Consider the following 20557-nt stretch of genomic DNA (forward strand, 5'->3'; position numbering starts at 1 on the left):
GCTCGTCTATAATTTAGCTAACATAAATAGCCTACTCCTATTGATCTCTTGGCGATCTGCCACGAATCATGACTGCAGTTTTGTCTAGTTTTCGTTGCCACTTTTAAGTTGTATTTACCATAACAACTAGGCCAACTGTAAACCCTAAATACTTTTAGTTGAATAGCCTACTGTAGTTATAGGGCCTACCTAACGACATTACGATTTGGCCATAGATGTAGAGATATTTAATTTGACGTATAAGCTCAAAGTCACCAAGCGTAGGCCTTTACAATTCTCATTAACCCTCGTGCTGCCTTCGGGTCACATGACCCAAAGGTTCATAACGAACCATCGTTGTGTTTACCCAATTTTACCCAATACAAAAACAAATTAAAATAATTTTCTTTTAACCTTTGCAATGTGGGGGGTCTGAGACAGCCTAGCTGTTAAAAGAAAATGCTTCACTTTGTCTTTGTATGCGGTAAATTTGTCGCAATACGACGGTGGGTCACAATGACTGATGGGTCAGAATGACCCGAAGATAACACAATAGTTAAAATACATTAGATGACCTTTGAGCCGATCTAAAACTGAATTATCCCAGATTTTGAACAAAGTAGACTATCGAAGAACTCTGTCTCCATCCACTGGCAGGTAGACAATGCTGCGTTAGACTGAAAGGCGGTGCGTTTTTTCTCACTTTATTCTCAAAGACTCAATCACCCGAAAAACCAATCCCCAGTTCAACGATAAAAAATACTCTCACTAAAACAAATATTAGCGCCGACACATACTTTGCCTACATCGCTTCTACACTGCGTGATAGTAGGCTACCTTATTTCTTAATGTAGTTTAGGGGTTGCAGCGGGATTCTAGGCTAACACATTTGTGGCAGAAGAAACCCAAACGTTGTAACTAGTTTGGGAAACAGCTACCAAAATGTTGGGATGTGCCTAGGTCGCTTCCTGTTCCACATGTTGTATTAACTAACGTAGTAAAAGTGCTATATCACTGCCTCATGTGGTACTTTCTGGAATTCACTAGCATGATACTTCGACTTGAGTCATTGAGGAGGAGCATGAATGCTGACTGACTTTAAAATAGCTGTCACAACAACTGAAATTGCTTTCTCATCCTGTATTCAATCAAGAAGGATCTTGCTCTTTAAATCAATCGTTGGGAGAAGAAATTATCGATATAAGGGTATATTCTAGGTAAGTAGCATGCTACAGATGTTTTCATTCATATTGCAGTTTGCTAGATACATATTTTTTCACTTTAACATATTAACACATTAGCTTGGTTAGCCAGTCAAGCCCGACAGGAGGATTGGTGTTAGCCAGTCTCGTATAATTTTTCGGATGCCTTGTCAAGAACATTCAACGCTAACGTGTTCATATACTATATTTCAAACTGGCTAGTGCTAGCTAATGCGATTAATCGTTGTTGGTCAAAGCCAGCTAACATAGCACTATGATTAGAACATCGATTAAATCAATGATTTAGTGTCAGATGGCTAGCTAGCTACTCGAGCTTAGCGCTAGAGATGGTGCTAGAGCTAGCTATATTAGCAGATTGAACGTGAAAGACATGCAAGATATATCAGTTCTTATATTCAACGTTGACAAGATGCCGTTAGCCTTCATATATTACAGTACTGTTTTCACCAAGTAAACAGTTGATAACTTGGTAACCAGTTCGATAAGCTATCTATGGCTAACTGGACAGTTAGCACTACTGTGTGATAGCTAGACTAGCTTTTCTGGCAGTGGCTATACCACCTACACAATGTAGCTCTAATTATACAGTCACTGAAATTACATCAATGTAGCTAGATAAACGTGATTACCCAGGCTAAATATTTATTGAATCTATTAGCTAATCGGGTGGGACCAGCAATATCATTATTAGTGTCACCCAGTTACAGTATGTAACTAGCTAACAACTTACTAACTACTTAGTTATAGCTTGGCTTAGCATGGAGGCCAACTCTGGCTGCTTAGCTAGTTAGCTAGATGGTATTGAAAAATCTGCTTTAGACTGTGATTGTCGTCAAATTAATCAGGCATGAACGTTAGCAACCCGCTAAGCCTGTTGCATAATTATCTAGCACTAGCCTAGGCAGCACAAAAAAACAGATCCAGCCAATGGTTTCTAGCTAGCCCTAATCGTTATTGTAGCTATAGCTACAGCCTATCGGCCATTCCATTATTTCGGTGTATATGGGGGGCAGCACTGGGTGGGGTCAGTATTGTGAATTGTGTCATTAATTTTATTCCTTGTGTTCTACTAATAAATGTCAAGAATTAGATACCGGTTATCACCATAGTGCCATGGAGTTTCCTGATCTTGGAGAGCATTGCTCTGAGAAGTCCTGCAAGCGCCTGGGTGAGTTGTCACAGGGTATCTTACCTAGTATGCCCAGCACCCCTGTACCCCACATTGTTATTGGTCCTCTCCTATTGCAATTGTTGGGTTTAAGTATTCAGCAGTATTATACATTGTAATTGTATTAGGAGAAGAGCATATGACTCATTTTTAATGGCATCAACCAGCTGGTGTTCTTATGTCTTACAGATTTCCTACCAATGAAATGTGATGCATGTGAAGAGATCTTCTGTAAAGATCACGTAACCTATGCAAATCACAAATGCATGTCATCCTACAAGAAGGTATGTAATTTGTGATTGATCTTTATTTCCCTTATGCTTTTGCCCTAGACATGACCTTAAGTTAGCCTAATGTTTGTAGTTCAATGGTGGTTGAGCTTGTCTGCAGGCAAAGTACCAATAGTTCTGTCTGTTCTTTTAGGATGTCCAGGTCCCGGTTTGTCCTCTGTGCAATACTCCAATTCCCATCAAGAGGGGAGAAATGCCTGACATCAAAGTTGGAGAGCACATTGATCGGGACTGCAAATCAGATCCTGCTCAGAGAAAGAGAAAGGTATAGGAAGTGACAATGCTGCTGTCATCATTCTGCCTATGTATCATCTCATACCCCTTAGGACTTATATTGATGTACTATGTTAATTTGGATAAGTAATGCCAAAGTGTCTGTTTTGCAGGTATTTACAAACAAATGCTCGAAGGGAGGCTGTAAGCAGAAAGAAATGATCAAGGTGACATGTGATGATTGCCACTTGAATTTCTGTCTTAAACACCGACATCCATTAGATCATGACTGTAAGACCGATGGGAAACCTGCGTCCAAATCGGGGTAAGTACTTTCAGACATTAATGGGCACCATTAAAACAGATCGAAACCACTGGATTAAGCCATTTTAATGTGCTAAAGAGCAGAAATATTAACACAAGCAAGAGTAGTAGAGTTCTAATATGTCACGTGAAAAGCTTCTTCACGATGAGGATGATTTTTACATTGTTCTTTCAGACATGCTGCTTTAATACGGTCCCAAGGTGCTTCCTCTAGTGCAGCTTGCAGTTCGGCCAGTAGAGGGAGCTCGCGCCCTGTCCCTAATGGTGTTAGTGTAAACAGCAGGACCCACAGCAGTAGGTAATTATCATTTAATATATTTTTCCTAACCTAAAAAAGACCTATAGCACTGTTTAACAAAATCTTTAATTTTAGGCCTGAATACATGTATTCAGTCAGATGAAGAATATATCTGAGTCAGTCATAGGCATTTCTACTTTATGAGGTAGATCAGATTAAATGAGTGAAAATGCGGCAGTGACTCCAAAACCGTGGTACGTACCGAACTGTGCCTTCTGCTTACCGTTACACCCCTACTTAATTGTAAAAAATAATTACTAGACAAACTGTACAACTGGTACAGTTAAATGTGTTATACATTAAATAATGTGTTGTTTACTACACCTGAACCTTCTGTTTTTCTCTCTGTAAATCAACAGTACTCAGAGGATGTCTGTTCCAGCTTCTGCCACAATGGCCCCTCCAGCTCAGAATATAATACCTGCATCAGCATCCTTTCAGGCTGCCCTGGTATGCATACAACTGTTATGACACAGCTTTTAAGTGTTGCTGAATAGGTGATCTTTTATTCAAGCCCCTTGTTTAGACTTCAATAGACACTAATTTATTGATCTTCGCATTAAAATGTTGGTCCAGGTCTCAGTGAAACGACACTATGCACATTGTTCTGTTGGCTGTTTACTAGGACAGGTGTAAGAAATAAAATGTCGGACTAGGATGTACCACCAGAAGTAAAGTGGCAGCGCCGAATTAGACCAACCAAACCATTACTGATTTGTACAGTGTGTAGATTAGCTATGTAGATGAATCCAACAGAAAACTACTGTTAATGAACAGTAACATTTAAGTGAGGGCAGATTTGCAGTAGCTGCAAACAACCAGGGACATTTTTGTGAACCAAAGCGAGGTGAGGAGCTGCTGGCAGCTAAAATGCTAATATTTAGCTGACCTTTTATGGTACCAAAGCCCTGGCCCTTAACCAATAGTACCTTCTAAAGAATTCAATGTAACTTTTTAATTTTTGAAAGGTATGTTTATATGATGTTCTACTTCCGCCACACACAACTGGCAGAAGGGGAAGGGCTTTTACCTGCTTTCTCCTAATCAGACCATGGAAACTAATGTGCTTGAAGTAAAACTAATGTTTTTGCAAGCAATATGATTGTTGGTGGTCTGTGTAATTCCACCATTTCCCAGTCCTTGCCTCCTTTGTATGTTGATTGCATTCTAAACTCTATGACTCATTCTTGTCACCCCTTGCCATAACAATGTTAGGGCTCTTGCCTATGTATTTAACTGGACTTAACCAAGTGGCCCTAACCCTCAACCTGAATCATGTGTTTGCTAATCTGTCTTTGTTCTTGCAGACCGAGGAGCAGGCATTACAGAGAGCACTGGAGATGTCCCTGGCGGAGTCAGGCAGTGGTGTTCAGCCAGCCCTTAGGTATGAAGTCCTAATGAGGAATTCTAATACTGCACACATTTCAGAGCCTCTAATCAACCCTGCCTATTGACTGTAATGACTGTGTCTGGTCTAAATGTCTTATGTGGCTGAGGGCGTGAGCGAATGATTAACTCTTCTGTCTAGGGAGTGTGATTTGCTCTTTTCTTCACACCAACTCGTATAGTAGCTCCTCTGCATGGTAACTAGTGATATACTGTGATTCAAAACGAAAATATTCCTGAGGTGTGTGTGGTGTTTTTTGTGAGGATGGACTAGGTACCAGGGTTACAGCCAGTGTGAATTCCGATACTGGACCCCCCCCCCCCCCCCTCTAGTGTTGACTGTGAAACATCTTCATTAATTGTTTGTGCCTCAGTCCTCAGGAGCAGGAGGATCTGGCCCTGGCTCAGGCCCTCGCTGCTAGTGAAGAGGAATACAGGCGTCAACAGCAGAGACAACAGGTATCCAGAAGGCTTAGCCGTCAGTAAAATACTTACAGGACCATACCTAGGTACATGGCTTCTCGGAAATCCTCACTCACTCTCAATTTACTCACTCAGTATATTATACGAAGTGGACTAAAGGAAATTGATCATATAAATAATTAGAGCGCCGTATAGTTTGAAGACACAAACTTTTAAATCAGTTTCAGTGAATTGTCTGAACCAGCGTGATCCCCTTTGTTCACAGGGCAGAGAGTCCAAGCAGTCCACCTGCAGCCTGTCGTAAACCTGGATCAGTCAGGCGGGACCCACGCTTCCACTAGTCGACAACAAGCGACAGCACATCTCTTGAACACTTATGCCCAGTAGCAAAGCATCACTGATTGTACCGAATTAGCATTCAGGAAATCCCACCGGCTAAGACTGGCTCACTGGCTTTTCAATATGCTCTCCTAATTTTTACTGATGAGACACTGTACATATTTTATATATTATTGATCATGAAATGTAACCATGGCATAATTGTATCCTAAATAAATTATTATAAAGACCACCCTATATTGTATTGCCCCTTTTTTGTCAATATATCTTTACAGATTACAATGTATAATATCATAGAACAAGAAGAAATAGTACATACCTGTGTGTGTGTGTTGACAACGCAGCTTTGTTATGTGTGATGAAAGTTAACTTGCATTATTGTAATGTAAGAGTTAGAACATAAAACATGGGTCAAATTAAACAGCACTGTGTATGTAGTAGGTCCCTACTACCACATGGTGTCTCTAAGGTCAGGTAAATTAAGTTCCACGTCTGTTTCTAGACAAGGGACGTTGGAGAATGGTATTCGTTCTGTGAATGTATTTCTGAAAGAAGAAGGAAAAAAAGTCACTGGTTTCTTGTTTGTCTAATGTTTGGGCTGTCATAACTCAAGATTATTGCACATGCCACATGCAAGAATGGGTTCACTGTGATTTTAGAATGTATTTTAAATAACTTAATGTCAAAGATTATTTTTATTCTTCTGAAAGGACAGTGCTAATCTTTATGTCTCAGCTAACAAAGAAGAGTCATGTTGGCTAGGTAAGGGCACTTACATAATGGATTGGTTAGTCACCTGGATGTACGTTACTCACTGTTACACTAGACCTCTTCATCCCCCTACAAGAGGGAAATTACACATAATTGTGAGTACTAATGAGGGAACATCAGGGATGATTGCTGGATAGTTATCTCTGAGCCAACCTTTCATGCTATTTAATGTAAAAGTACTAAAATACCCTGCACACTAGAAGCATCAAATAATCACAAAATATAGTTATATGTTAGGAGAGAATGTTAATTTACAGCTAATGATTCTATGTCATTATCCATGGTAATAAGTTTTGTCACTACACTGATTGCTGGTAGGGTATGGTTTGTTGACTTCATGTTCTGTGAAGTCGGCGGTTGCTAACCACGAAATGCATGTTTTCTCAGGTGTGTTTTTCCTTGGAGTGACAGAAAGCTCAATTCTTATTGCTTACTGTCTACTATCGTCTCTTTCACAGTGGCTGTGAAGCATGTTCCCATGGTTGCCAGCTGCACCTGTACCACCAGCAGTGTAGGTTTTTACAAGATAAGCATGGTGTGAGAGGTAATGCATGTTCTCAACTCATATGATGAGCCACAATGAGCCTGTTTAGACATTGTTTCATGATCTTGACAATGTTTCATGGCAAGCTATTGCAAAGTGTGTTTTTTTTAAGTGAAAATGACTATTTCAGCAGAAGATATTTTATGGACTTTTCCACTGACTTATGTATGTGATGCCAAGGTTCAGTGAGGGGAGCTTCACCTGGAATCCATTGATATTCTAGAAAAGATCCCTCAGAACTCAGTGTTTTGTCAGACACATACTTTCTACCATCCACAATCACACACTGTCAACAACAGCCTATATTGTGATTTCACATTGTTTGTTCTGTGTCAGGGTTCCTACCTATTGTACTGGGCTTTCATGGACTATATAATGTTCATGAAAATCTGTGACAGTCTGGTCAACACTGGGCTTTAAGTCAAAGTTAAATGTAATTTAATTCGATTTTGAACAGATGAATCCCATTCTTTTTCAGGCTGCTGACTAAATTGCACCTTTGCCTTAATGTGGCATTTGTGACACCTTTTCTCAAAACCTGTGCTATTGTCAGAAGCTGTATATTACAGTATGTGGAATATTTGCATGTGCCAATAATCATATCAGTGTTAACCAGAAACCACATACATTCATAATGCTCACATCACAACTCTTATTTCCTTTCGTGGTACTGAGATGCATTTGTAACCATTCTATACATTATCATATAGGTGGTTAAAGTCGTGTTCTTTATGTGTCTGTGAATAACAGGGAGTCAGTTGGGTGAGCGGTGAGGGAGTCGGGCTAGTAATCCGAAGGTTGCCAGTTTGATTCCCGGTCATGCCAACTGACATTGTGTCCTTGGGCAAGGCACTTCACCCTACTTGCCTCGGGGGAATGTCCCTGTACTTACTGTAAGTTGCTCTGGATAAGAGCGTCTGCTAAATGACTAAATGTAATAACTCAAAGATAAATTATTGCTGGTATACTCCGGCATTGTTCCTTTATAGAAAAATAACCTACAGCCTATTAATACCTTTAAACTGATAGCTTTACCAAGCTTTAACTAGCTGAAATTACACCAGGTGATCAACACAATAGCAGGAGTGCTGTCTGGTTTATTACAATGTGTCACACAAAACACTGGGGATTTCTCGAGGGTACGTGGCGCATGTTCAGGGAGGTGCTGCAATACTGGAAGAGGGAAGAGAAACCCTTTTAGTTTAAGTTGCAGTCCAACGGAAGGGTACCTGCAGGAATTAGAACAGATTGTCTCGGACTCCAGGAAATGACATTCACACAGCCGTAGGCTCTGGGTGTTCTTTTAGTGTTCAGCTATGAAGCTATGAGGCTGCAATAATATGGTTTTTAAAAGACAGAGAGAAGCTACATCTCATCAATCAAAGATTAAAGAACCTCTCTGAGCCAACAACAAAAGGTGCAGCAACCTGAATCTTTAAAGAGACATGAATCTTTCAGCAGCCAAATTTCAAATTATATTAAATTGTGATTGTCTATTACATCCCCATAAAGCAGTCTGGTTCCAGCTTAGATAATTGAAAACAGAGACATCTGGATAAATGTTAAGGAGCACACTACTGCAACACTGTTGTTTCTGCTCCCATTATGACTGTTGGAGTTAGACTGTATTGGTTTGGACATTCGTTAACTATTCATTACACTTTTATAAAGGTTGAAGAAAAACTAGAAGTTTGACTGGAGCTTTATTCAATTAATAATTGAACCATGCGAATTACTATCAGTAAAAAATATATATCCAGCGTAGAAACTAACAACATCGACTGCATGTGTTTCCATGACAACAGTGGAAAGCTTGGAAGCTGTTTAATGTGTGTACTTGAGAATTGAAAGTAGAAACATACAGACACTATGTCATAAGTAAGGGATAATGTATAAAACGCCGGTCATTATCGGGAAAATAAGCCCTGACAGGGCGAACAGCACCCCAACGCGAAGCTGAGGGGTGCTGTTGGCATATCACTCCATTGAACAGGCAAGTAAGAGGCAAGTTTTTTTTTTTACCTGGGGTTATAGGGAACCTTGGACCTTGCATGATGCACCTTAAAAAACTGTCTCCTTCTCTGAAAAGCCTGAAGTGCCAACTTGTGGAGGCTCCAGGCTTGGTTGGTGATGACCTTGCAGTGAGAGAGTATTGCTTGAATTTTTTAAAGAGGACGGTGAATATTTTAATGTTTCATGCCTTGCTGCTTCAGTAGGAAGACCTTGGCTTTCCTTAAGAGGCTATTAGAATGCTAATGGGTGGTTGGGAGTTTCCAGAGGACTGGCTCTTTTTCACATATCTGTCAACACAGACTCTTAAAATTAAAATAAATAAATAACCTCTTCAAATAAGCCTGGTGTGCAAATCCGGCCTCCTGACAGTAATGAATGAAGTGATCCTAGGTCAGATGACACCATGAATCCCCCCTGAGGTCATTATGTTCAATTGCATGTTGACAGACATGGAAGGAAATTCAATGACACACATCAGGAGAAATACACTCCCCATAGCTCTGAAGCTCAAACAGAACAGCAGAATTTCTTTGTGTTTGATTCAAATTTTGGATCGCTGCCAGATATGTTTTTCTGCCTTTCTTCAATTTTCAGCCAGGACATCCACATTACTTCTACATCCCTGACTCATCATGGAGGAATAGACTCCCCTTTAACAAAAAAGGGTGTGGTAAAACACTGTTATTATTTCCCACAAAATCCCCCCCTTGTGGAGTTATAAATGTTGAAATATTATTCTTATCAATTACCCACATATTCTTATATTGAAAATATCAAAAGCAGTGTGTGTCAGTCATGCATGTGAAGAAAAGCTCATCTTTGCAAACGCATGTCACATTTAAATATAGAAGCCCATGATAGTGCAAAGGTCAAATGAATTTCCCAGCAAACTGTCTCCAGTCACGGCAACAGTGGAGGATCTGATCAGTGTCCTGTAAAAATGAACAGTCTTTGGTTGCTATGGAAACATTCTCACAAAATAAACCCAGGAGAGCAAGGCAAGGAAGGAACTCTTTCCACTGGCTTCTGAACTTTATGTCATGATGGACTTTTTTATTGTCATACCATTTGATATTTTCACATTATTACTTTCTTATTTCAACCAAGGAGCCACTTGACACATGGGAATAATATCAAAAAGAGCAGATCAATAGCTTATTGTCCATTGGGAAATACCCTACAGGCTTACAAAGATGTCACTGTCAGAAGATAACCCTGATGATGGGTCATTTAAAGTTAAAATGTTTGTGTACAATTGCCTTTTATTAGTCTGAATCTTAGCACATCTAAGATTGCTGATGATATGGTCAATAGGATAATGAAAATAAATTGTAGGTCAGAAAAGGCAAATAGATTTATTGGCAGCTTCACATCGCATCAAGTTCCCTTTCTGTTTTTATGATGATCAAAGGTACAGTGATATGTTTAGCAATGCTTTAAAGCCAATAAAGCCAAGCCTAAACCAACCTACTACCTTCAAGAGTTAAGATAGTACTTTGAGAGGTTACAATGATTCCTGTTCAACTGAAAAGTCCCACTTCCTGTAATAGGGTCAGAAAGCAGGATGTTGTTGTTGCATAAGTCATTTTCAGTTTAAAATGTCAAACATCAAACTTTGTTTTAAGTATAGTTTATCAAATAAATTGGAATACAATATTTGCTTTGAAAGTCGAACAATAAATACATGTGAAAACAACAACAAAAAAGAAGACCTTGTGTTCCTTTGGGATTTGGAATAGAAGACTACTACTATAATTATGAAAAATCTATGATTACATTACATTTAGCAGACGCTCTTATCCAGAGCGACTTACAGTAGGTACAGGGACATTCCCCCCGAGGCAAGTAAGGTGAAGTGCCTTGCCCAAGGACACAACGTCATTTGGCACAGCCGGGAATCGAACTGGCAACCTTCAGATTACTAGCTCGATTCCCTAACCGCTCAGCCACCTGACTCCCTTGATGGTGACAATGACTTTGAAATAAACCTTTAAGTAAACAAGAAACACTGAATTGCTTTTATTGAGCATCTCAAAAGATGCTAGATGCTGATAAAGCTATTCAAAGCCATTTATACACTTTCACTGTTCCCCAAACTTGTCTTCATAAATTATGAATCTAGACTTTTAGTTGGCTGACCTCTTTGCTTTACATGTTTTTATATTCAGCACCTACGATAGTGCAAGCCAACCATGTAATAGTTCAGTATTTTTGGTATTTCTTTTGTCTGTCATGATATGTAATGATATGTAATTTGCAGGAAACATTGTGACACAATGTAAATAGTGTATGAATGCAAAGATTGGGTCGTTGGTCTGGCTCAAGATTGATTAGGCACCTGAGCTGTTTCTCAGTATGCTAAATACATGTTTCCCCGGGCCATTTGTCTATCCTTACTCCAGCTGATTAAGTATCAGTTGCTTTACCTCGCTCCACACCATGGTATTGAGCCCAACACCACACCTCCGCAATACTGCTGCAGTAAAGAGAAAACATTAAACTGTGGAGGAGGAGCCTTTTGTCAGGGTGAGAGAGGGATTGGACCAGAGAGTGTGAGAGAGAAAGAGAGAGGGGACTGAAGAGTGGGTGGGCAGAGAGAGAGCGCATGAGAGAGATTCGAGCACAGAACAAAATCAGTGTGTTGGAAGGCAGAAACGGTAGAATGGAGGAAAGAAACGTTTTGTCAGAATAATATATTTTATTCCGGAGTATTAGGAAAACAGAAAAACAGGACATTTTAACTGCAGATACTGTTGACCAATAAACCTGGTAGGTTCACCTGATTTATCTTATGTAATGTTAACATGCATATCCATGCAGACACCATATCACACTATTTACTGTGCAGTTCTGGAGTTTCTTTTTTCATTTCTAATCCTAAAGCTGTTCCGGAAGCACAGCATCTAAGTAGAGGAATTTGGGATGCTGATTGGACATAATGCAAACATCCAATTGGTAATGTTTTTCAGAAGTAGTTTTTACTATACATTATGACATACTTAGTGATCTTATGCCATATTTAATTATTAAAATGCATGTTATCTAATCCATGTGTAGTGCTCCAAAGTCTATTTTATTAATGTATTTACCAGCATATATACTTATATTTTCCTGTTACTGCTGTGATTTTGTCCAACCTATCCCTCTACACAAATTCAGTTTTTTCTCTCCTTAAGACCTTACACTGGCTAAAGCATTTACTCATAATAGCACTTCTTCCTGCTCTTTAGGTGGTCACTGATCATCCTTTAGACACTTCCAAATTATCTCTGCAAGCTACAATAGCAGCCGGTTCCTGACACCCAGCTGTCAAGACAGATATTTGACCCATGTCAAAATAATTTCCTCTGGTGAGCATGCCCAGGGATTAAAGAGCCTGGAAGCTACTGAAGTCTAGAATAAGATTGTGTCTGTTGAGTATAAAAATCAGTTTAAAATCTGTACAGCAGTGTTAGATAAGAGATTTTACCCTGCTGCCTGCTGTGTTCAGACATTGTACTATTGTTTAATACACTGATATGCTTTTGGGAGACAATTGGGTTTGAGGGTGCCTTCATAAAGAATTGATGTGAGGGGAAATTGGTGTGAGTGTGTGACAGAATTACTTTTGAAGTCTCGCTTTAAAGTCAGAGTGTACTTGGTGAATCAGCCATTTTGGAGAGAAAAGGAAGATAAAATAATTGTGCATGTTCCATGGGTGAAAGAAGGAAAGCCAATTGAGGAATTATCGAGAGGCTCAACACAAAGGACTGTAATTTGTTTCAGAACATTTAACTGAGCTTCTTATTATTTTAGTCATGTAGCTCTTTTAGAAGTATCCATTACATTGTTGACATTATATTCCAGCCTAAAATAACATTTCAAATCTTAATCATACAATAAAAGATGCACCAAAATTCTAAAAAGGTTGTCACTTACAGATACTACCTACTAACCAATTAGCTAAGGGTTAGACATAACTGCCTCAGTAGCTGTCCAACCACGACCAATAGCCAGCTGTCTCGTTTGGATGACATGACATCTCCATGACAACAGAATTTGGGTATTTTAAGTGTTATCAATCAAGTGCCAAGACTCTAACCACCGTCATTTCAGCAACAGCCTAACATTCTACAGAGAACATAGCTTCTGACAGCGTGTCTAGTTTTTGAGATATTTTGTAGGCCTATGTGTCTCAACAAATGCACCAAGTAAAACTATCCAGGCTGTGCCACTTTACTGAAAGTGTGCAATTTTCTCACTCTCATCTTTTGGTAAAAAACAGAAAAAAAATTCTCCCACAGGCTAAGTGAAATCTTGGATCAACTGCAGCGCTGAGGTCACTATGCATGAACCACAGCCACAACAAAAGCATACAGTGTACGTCTATTTTAAATAGTTCAGTAGCCAGTGTGTATGTTGTAGAAAACAGACGTCCATAGAAGGTAGTAGAAAAAAGTAGTCGAAGGCAAAATATCTTTCAACAGCTCAAGGCAGCTCGATGGTTTATTTCGGCAAGGCAGATGTGCATTCACAAACACATACAGGAAAAGACAACCACATTTCCTTGGACATCTCATTATATAGACAAATATGAGGCACAATCCCCCTCCCTGCCTGATATAATGACATAACCTTCTAGAACATTCTAGAAGGTTCTTTAACCAGTTCCTAACCACCCCACAACTGCGTGCGCATCCTCTGGCTCTTAAAATGTTGATCAACTTCTCTCTTACTGGAAAAGCCCCCTCTACTTCACTTCCCATGTCCCCGCTTCATCTTAACCCCAGTTCACCCCAACATGCTTAACCTGTTCCTACATCCTCCATCTCTCTCGGTTCTGGCCGAACCTACCACTTCGGATGCATGACTGTAGTCCCTTAAGGCTAAGTTCAAAGATGATTTTCTCCCACCTGCTGCACCCTGTCTCACTCCCCCCTTCCTTTCTGACAGGGCCTCTTCAGTTGAACGAGTCTACCATACACTGTTGAGCAACAACAGCCTATTTTTCGAAGGATACAATTTCCTTTCTCATACTTAGTTTGCTAAACCTCTTCTCCCATCATACTTTCCTTTGTTTCTGGTTAAATCCAGTTTGGAATGGAGTTTATCAACTGTGCAGGGTTTCTTAACTATGCAGATAGAAGTCAGCCATTTTAGGCCCCAAAACCTGACTTGGGGTAACCTTCCCTGGTTTGCCTTGCTGTCCCATAATCAATTTCCCACAACATGTACAAAGTCTATGCCAATGTGTTTTTATGAACAAAATGTGTCACAAGCCACTACAAGTCCAATTTAAGTTGAAGCTGTTGGCCTAATCTGCATTTGGGAAATGACAGACCTTTTTTGAAAGGATTTGCATTCCAAAAATTATGGTTTGATCCAGCTGTGTTAAGGCCAAACATAAACTTTACATGTATCACCAAATGCTTGAATCTTGCCTGGTGAGGTTGTTACAGGTCTGTACCACAGGGATGGACTGTATGTAGGATGTGTGCCAGCCAGCATGTTGCGTGATAGGACACTTGGTTGTATCTAAACTGACAAGAGATTGCTAAACTTCAGAATTTGGGCATTACTGCTGTTGCCATTGTCTGTTACAGGATCATTGAATACAAACCATCCATCTTTAAACCTTCGGACTATCTATAGATGTGGTGCTATGCTTTTGGTCATGGAAACCGCCTTGTTAATTACAATTTATTAATTACAATTCATTGTATACAGTGTAGTCCCTGTTGAAGTTTCACTGACTCATTTTCTGCAAGCGGCAGTCTGTGGCAATCAATCAGTCTGTGTCTTGGAGAGTGTTCCGGATATATTGGTTAGTCATTTCTCCTCAGTTGGAAAGTTGCAACTACATCAAAGAGAACACCATCTTTCAATTACTGAGACACTTTAAAGGTATGTCAAGACTGTAATCAGATCGAAGGGCTGAAACTGGGATTCCATCAATATGTAAAACAACTGACATCCTTTGTCAAATGTTCAAAGATTACCCTTTGCCTTCAATATGAAGCGTGTGTCTACATGCCAGCTAATTTCATGTATTACATGAACATTCTGATTAGGATATAGAGTATGTAGATCTGTCTAACATTAATTAATATAAGGTACATAGCCTACAAGTAAGTTACTTGACCAAGTGGGCTGGTGTTTGAGTGTACTAGCTATGATACACAAGGCTACACATAGACATCATATATTGAATGTCAGGATGGCTCCCTTCCTTGGTCTTCCACATGTAACAGCAACACTTCCTTTTCAAACCTGTACAGACGAAAAATGATTCCTCCTTTTCCCTCTGCTACAATATGATCATTGAGGAAGGTGGCTATACCAAAGATAGAGAGGGTGACACATGGTCAGATTAATGCATACCAAATATGTCTATGTCGATCTGATTCTTGCTGTGGTGTTGTAGGTTGGTATCCAATTGTTTTATAAGTGGTTTCATCCATAAGGTATTGTATTCTTTCCAGTAATGTCAACACATACAAAATGATTCATCCTTAGGCCTACTTTGTTCCATAGAAAATACTCAGGCAGATATATTGCACGAAAGCCCACAGCAAACATGTTAGCTACTCGTTGCTTTATTAGGTTTTGTCTGCTGTCAGTATGATATGAGGATTAAAAACTGGGTGACTCATCAAAACAATTCATCATCCTTACTTGACATTCTGAAGCACAACATGTTTTTTATGTGAACACCATTATCATAAGGTTGTAAACAAACCAGGCATCACTCATATTGTTGCAGCCCAACTTTATCCAGATTTATATCTCTTTTCTTCCAGAACACAAACTACAGTTAAACATGTCTGACCTGGAAGACTTCAGCAGGACAGGAGGACAGGGAAATACATCAGACAGTTACCAGGTGAACCCAACCAGTGTGATCGTGTCGGTGGTCTTCTCCCTCATTTTCCTACTGGGCACCATTGGGAACAGCCTTGTGTTGGCGGTGCTACTACGCAGTGGCCAGGTGGGCTACAACACCACCAACCTGTTCATCCTCAACCTGAGCGTGGCCGACTTCTTCTTCATCATCTTCTGTGTGCCTTTCCAAGCCACGATTTACTCCCTGGAAGGTTGGGTGTTTGGCTCTTTCATGTGCAAGGTGGTCCACTTCTTTATCAACCTCACCATGTATGCCAGCAGTTTCACGCTTGCTGCAGTGTCGGTCGATAGGTATGTTTCGGTTTCTCAACATTTTCCAAGCTACTGTCAGAAAAAAAAGTGCTGTCAAATCTTTTTATAGTATACGTAAAGTTGAACAGTCCCAGTGCCTCATATCTTTTTTTTTTATCAATGTACTGTTACATGTAGTTCACATTCATCATTGGTTTGTGAATCCAAAGGTCAACTTGCCAAATTAAAACAAATGGATTTCTATGGCTATAGTTTACCTCATCAGGGTTCACACTTCCTCTCTGCACAAATACTTGGTCCTATTATTTATTGTATAATAATAGGCAGAAAGATGATCACAGGCGTGGACAGAAGCCTATGCTGTTCAGATATAGCACTCACACTTTCAAACACCTATTCTTTCACAGTGTTTTTATTAGCCTGGCACTCCAGACAAACTTTCTCTTGTCCCTGATAGCTACCTGTCTGGCCAGAATAAAAGAGGCACATCGGTAATATTAGGAAGAGGAGGGCATTTCATCTACAAACTAAAGGATAAAAACTTACAAATAATCCTGACCTTAAATTGAATTTGAATCATCATGATGGACTTCAGTATGAGTGCTTTCCTTGCACAATGCTTTTGTTCTCTTCCTGCCAAAAGGATCCCATTGATTCTGTGGGGCCACATTCTGAGCCCAATGAAAATAGCTGGTCTCAATCTGCAGGGAGGGCCGACACCTTCAGCACACAACGTGATTGTTTACCTTTTTGATGGTGCCATTAATTCAATATATTTCCTCCATGTGAAAAATGAACATCTGCTGCGAGTCTGGTTGAGACCTAGAATCCCCAGCAGCAATTATTTCCCAGGCAAGCAGGATGAACAACAAACACATTTGCAGCTAAAAACACAGCTTTAATCCATTTAAGAAGTGGTAGATTGACACTGGACTGAAGTATAATCAAATTCTTGTTTACTTAGTCACATCCTTTCTTGCTTAACATCCAGCTAAAAACACTATTCTACTAATAAAGCATAACAAAAGAATTACATGCACCAACAAGTAACACTTTAACTGCCATCCCTTGTGAAACATTTATAAACCATTTGTGGAATTGGTTCCTACATCGACCTAATAACTGTCCTTTTTATATGTTTACACATAATTTGTTATTAGTTAGAGTTCCAATGGTTGAATTAACTGCACAAAATGTATTTGGGTTTGTAAAGGATACAATATAGTTTTAAGAAAATCTTAGTGAAATTAATTGTAAGACTGACCAGTCTTTGTGTTTGGTTGGTAGGTATCTGGCCATTCGCTACCCTCTGCGTTCCCGAGAACTAAGAACACCCTGTAATGCCGTGGTTGCCATGGTGGTCATCTGGGGTCTCTCGCTGATCTTTGCAGGACCGTATCTAAGCTACTACGACCTCATTGATTTTGCCAATAGCAACGTGTGTGTCCCTGGCTGGAAAGAGCACAACCGTAAGGTGCTCGACACATGCACCTTCGTGTTTGGTTATGTGATCCCTGTACTCATCGTGAGCCTGTCCTATACCAGAACCATCAAGTACCTGTGGACAGCTGTGGACCCATTGGACGGAATGTCAGAGTCAAAAAGAGCCAAGCGCAAGGTGACAAAAATGATTATCATTGTTACTGTACTTTTCTGCATATGCTGGCTGCCGTACCATGTAGTCATACTTTGTTACCTCTATGGAGATTTTCCCTTCAACCAGACCACATACGCCTTTAGGATATTGTCTCACTGCATGGCTTATGCTAACTCCTGCCTCAATCCCATTGTGTATGCTTTGGTATCCAAGCATTTTCGCAAAGGCTTTAAGAAAGTGTTCAGCTGTATCCTCAGCAAGAATGGAAGGAACAAAGTTCACGTGGTTCATGTGGCCAACACTGTGCCTGGATTTGAAGCAGGGTCAACAGAAGTGTCTCAGATGAATGAGGAAAACATACGACAGAACGATTGTGAAATGACAAACAGGCCCATCGCTGAACCTAGGGAGGCCACAATGACTTTAAACTTGCCATTTCAAAAGCACCCCTAAATGTCAAAGAGTTATGTGCTTATTGCCTTATTAAAAGACATTGGGAGGGGATAGATATCCCTCTCCAAAGAGGGATATTTGATGTTATCTGGATGGAAAATATGTTTTCAAGTATGCAGTTTGAGTCATAAACCTTTACCTAAAGGATTACGTTTTGTTGCTATTGATTTTACTTTAGAATTTGCGTATACTTGCATGCATTTCTTTGATATTAAATCATTAAGTAAATGAAAAATCTGTTTGTGATAGGAAAAAGAGTAATGGGTACACTTTAGAATTGTGTTGATGTTGTAATATAAATACTACAAGCATTGTTATAATTTATTGTTTTGGTTTACTTGTTTGTTCTCTCAAATAATTTCCCTATCTAGTGCCCGATATAAGATGTGTGCTACCTCGTTAATGTGCTATTTATTATTAACTAGATTCAAAAGAACAGTTCTCCTGCAGGATTATTTAGCCAATATTGGGAAATAATACTCCTTTATACTGTCCAGAACTGTCTGCAATTTTGTCATGAGGTGTTCTTTGTAATAGTATGTTATGCTTTTGTAACGGTACATCTATCTATAATGGATTTGAACTTATAAAGTTCAAATAAATATGTGAATTAAATATGTGATTAAATATGGCAATTGATTAATATATCAGTCAGAACTATTTCAATACTGTATGTACATATAAATAAATTCATCTACTGTATGTTCCTTGGTGTATCTTTATGGGCAATGTACAAGGTATGGTCCATGAAGAGAACTCATGCAGAATAAATGTGATCAGGATAACATGGTAAAGAGATATTCAATTTAATCTTGATATGCATGAAGAAAAATGTAACAAACATATTATATTTTGCATCTTTAACATTTATGAAATATTATCAATATATGAATCCTTCTAAGAACATATTAATCTTAACTGTCTGACATTTCTCACTGCAGAGTGTACGCTAATAATGGTAGATACTTAAACATTGAAAGGACCACTCCAGATCTTCAGGGAAGAGAGCAGTCATTATCATGCACAGTGTAGGATTCACTTACAATGCAAAGAAGTGCTTCGATTCAAGTGCTGCAATTAAATACTAATCACCCTGTTCATCATACTACCACAGGTATAGTCTTATCTATGGTGCGATACAGTTTATACCATGATCAGCCACACTCTCCAATAGAGAATGATAATTTATTCAACGCTACTGGGTCAATACATTACACCCACATCATTGATTTTCTACATTCTACGTGGCAATCAATTACATTTCTCCCAGGGGCACTGTGTCTTTGTCATCTGACATTTCATTCAAAGAAGCAATCAACAAAGTAAAGATACATTTTGAACGTATTTGAAAATGAAAATGAAATGGGTTATTTAGGCTTTGGTTAAACCACAGTAAACGTCTCGAAAAAGCAAAAAAATAGCCATTGCTTACTTACTTACTCTTACATTGTGATACACTTTACTCTTCCTTCCTCCTCCTTCTCCTCCCACCTCATCCTTCCTCCTCCTCCTTTGGCCCCCTCCTACCAACTCTCATGTTTCCCTTGCTATCAGACATTGCATACTCTCAACATCTGACCTGGTCAATAGAAACAGCCATGTTGTGCTCCCTACATATTCCATACGTACAATCATTCAAATTGTAATATATTTGACTTGATAAACCTGCTGTTCTCAGCAGATTGATCGAAGATGATGCTACTTCCTTCTGCTCTAGGAACTCATGGTGCAGAATATCAATGAGAGCAGTACAAGACAGCGATTGCCCCTGAGACCCTTGCATCTCTGGAATGTGAGTGCCGAGCAGAGATTGAATTTGCATACATTGTTGGGTCTCGCTGCATTTTAAAGGAGATGCTGATTAATTAATTTAACTTGACATCGATTTCTCAAAGATATAATTATATGTCATGGATATTACAGACCTACCAACTGTCTGCTAACCTGAACCAACTCCATGCATGAACAGGACATAATTAGTCATAAGTGTTTCAACATGGTGAGAGGTTTAATCATGTTCCAGTTGAGTCATGCTCAAAACCGTTTCGTTTTAAAAGCTGCACATCAAGAAAAATCCCAAAGCAAGCAATTAGTCCATGCTGGTAATATGTGCTGCACTTTGTTAATGTAGTTTGAAAAAAATGATTCTGTCCAGTCTTTTTAGAAACCTGTCTACCATAAATGACTGAAGCAGCCTGAGAAAATATCCAGTGTCTTTAGGTATCCAGCAACAACTACCAAACAAATAAAAAGCAAAGTGTTTATTTATTTAGTGGCAAGAGCTCTAGGCTAAAACAAAGTGTCTTCAGGAGTACAAACCAAGAGCGTTGTAGTGAAAAATCTGTGCGCAGTAAATGTAATTATGCTTCCCAGCATCTGGACTAGTATTGTTGCCTTTACTC

The 20557-nt window shown here is 39.3% G+C and overlaps 2 protein-coding genes across 7 annotated transcripts; both read left to right on the plus strand.

The window, feature by feature from the left end:
- The first annotated feature begins 988 nt into the window (after nucleotides 1-988).
- On the plus strand, nucleotides 989-5875 carry zfand2a (zinc finger, AN1-type domain 2A). 5 transcript variants are annotated; one of them, XM_062447602.1, is made up of 10 exons: nucleotides 996-1196; nucleotides 2293-2370; nucleotides 2560-2654; nucleotides 2794-2925; nucleotides 3047-3198; nucleotides 3373-3495; nucleotides 3855-3945; nucleotides 4803-4879; nucleotides 5256-5390; nucleotides 5570-5875. In XM_062447602.1, exons 2-9 carry the CDS (start codon nucleotides 2316-2318, stop codon nucleotides 5365-5367), a joined length of 837 nt encoding a protein of 278 aa, XP_062303586.1. In that variant the 5' UTR covers nucleotides 996-1196; nucleotides 2293-2315; the 3' UTR covers nucleotides 5368-5390; nucleotides 5570-5875. The 5 variants fall into 5 exon arrangements, with proteins under 5 accessions (XP_062303600.1, XP_062303586.1, XP_062303578.1 ...); XM_062447594.1 differs by having other exon boundaries at nucleotides 998-1196; nucleotides 2287-2370; nucleotides 5256-5340; XM_062447587.1 differs by having other exon boundaries at nucleotides 998-1196; nucleotides 5256-5340.
- A 5698-nt stretch (nucleotides 5876-11573) lies between these two features.
- On the plus strand, nucleotides 11574-18823 carry galr2b (galanin receptor 2b). Of its 2 annotated transcripts, XM_062447632.1 has the most exons (4): nucleotides 11574-11740; nucleotides 11855-11926; nucleotides 15751-16144; nucleotides 17393-18823. In XM_062447632.1, exons 3-4 carry the CDS (start codon nucleotides 15771-15773, stop codon nucleotides 18153-18155), a joined length of 1137 nt encoding a protein of 378 aa, XP_062303616.1. In that variant the 5' UTR covers nucleotides 11574-11740; nucleotides 11855-11926; nucleotides 15751-15770; the 3' UTR covers nucleotides 18156-18823. The 2 variants fall into 2 exon arrangements, with proteins under 2 accessions (XP_062303616.1, XP_062303608.1); XM_062447624.1 differs by lacking the exon at nucleotides 11855-11926.
- The last annotated feature ends 1734 nt before the right edge of the window (nucleotides 18824-20557 follow it).

The sequence above is a fragment of the Osmerus eperlanus genome, chromosome 2 (genome assembly GCF_963692335.1).
Source record: "Osmerus eperlanus chromosome 2, fOsmEpe2.1, whole genome shotgun sequence".
NCBI classification, from domain to species: Eukaryota; Metazoa; Chordata; class Actinopteri; order Osmeriformes; family Osmeridae; genus Osmerus; species Osmerus eperlanus.

Bases quoted from the DNA above. Each gene is read 5' to 3' on its own strand.
- zfand2a (XM_062447594.1), top strand. From the start codon at position 2,316: ATGGAGTTTCCTGATCTTGGAGAGCATTGCTCTGAGAAGTCCTGCAAG. The intron at 2,371-2,559 runs GTGAGTTGTCAC...TATGTCTTACAG, and splicing joins GAAGTCCTGCAAGCGCCTGG to ATTTCCTACCAATGAAATGT. The intron at 3,199-3,372 runs GTAAGTACTTTC...TTGTTCTTTCAG, and splicing joins AAACCTGCGTCCAAATCGGG to ACATGCTGCTTTAATACGGT.
- galr2b (XM_062447632.1), top strand. From the start codon at position 15,771: ATGTCTGACCTGGAAGACTTCAGCAGGACAGGAGGACAGGGAAATACA. The intron at 16,145-17,392 runs GTATGTTTCGGT...TTTGGTTGGTAG, and splicing joins GCTGCAGTGTCGGTCGATAG to GTATCTGGCCATTCGCTACC.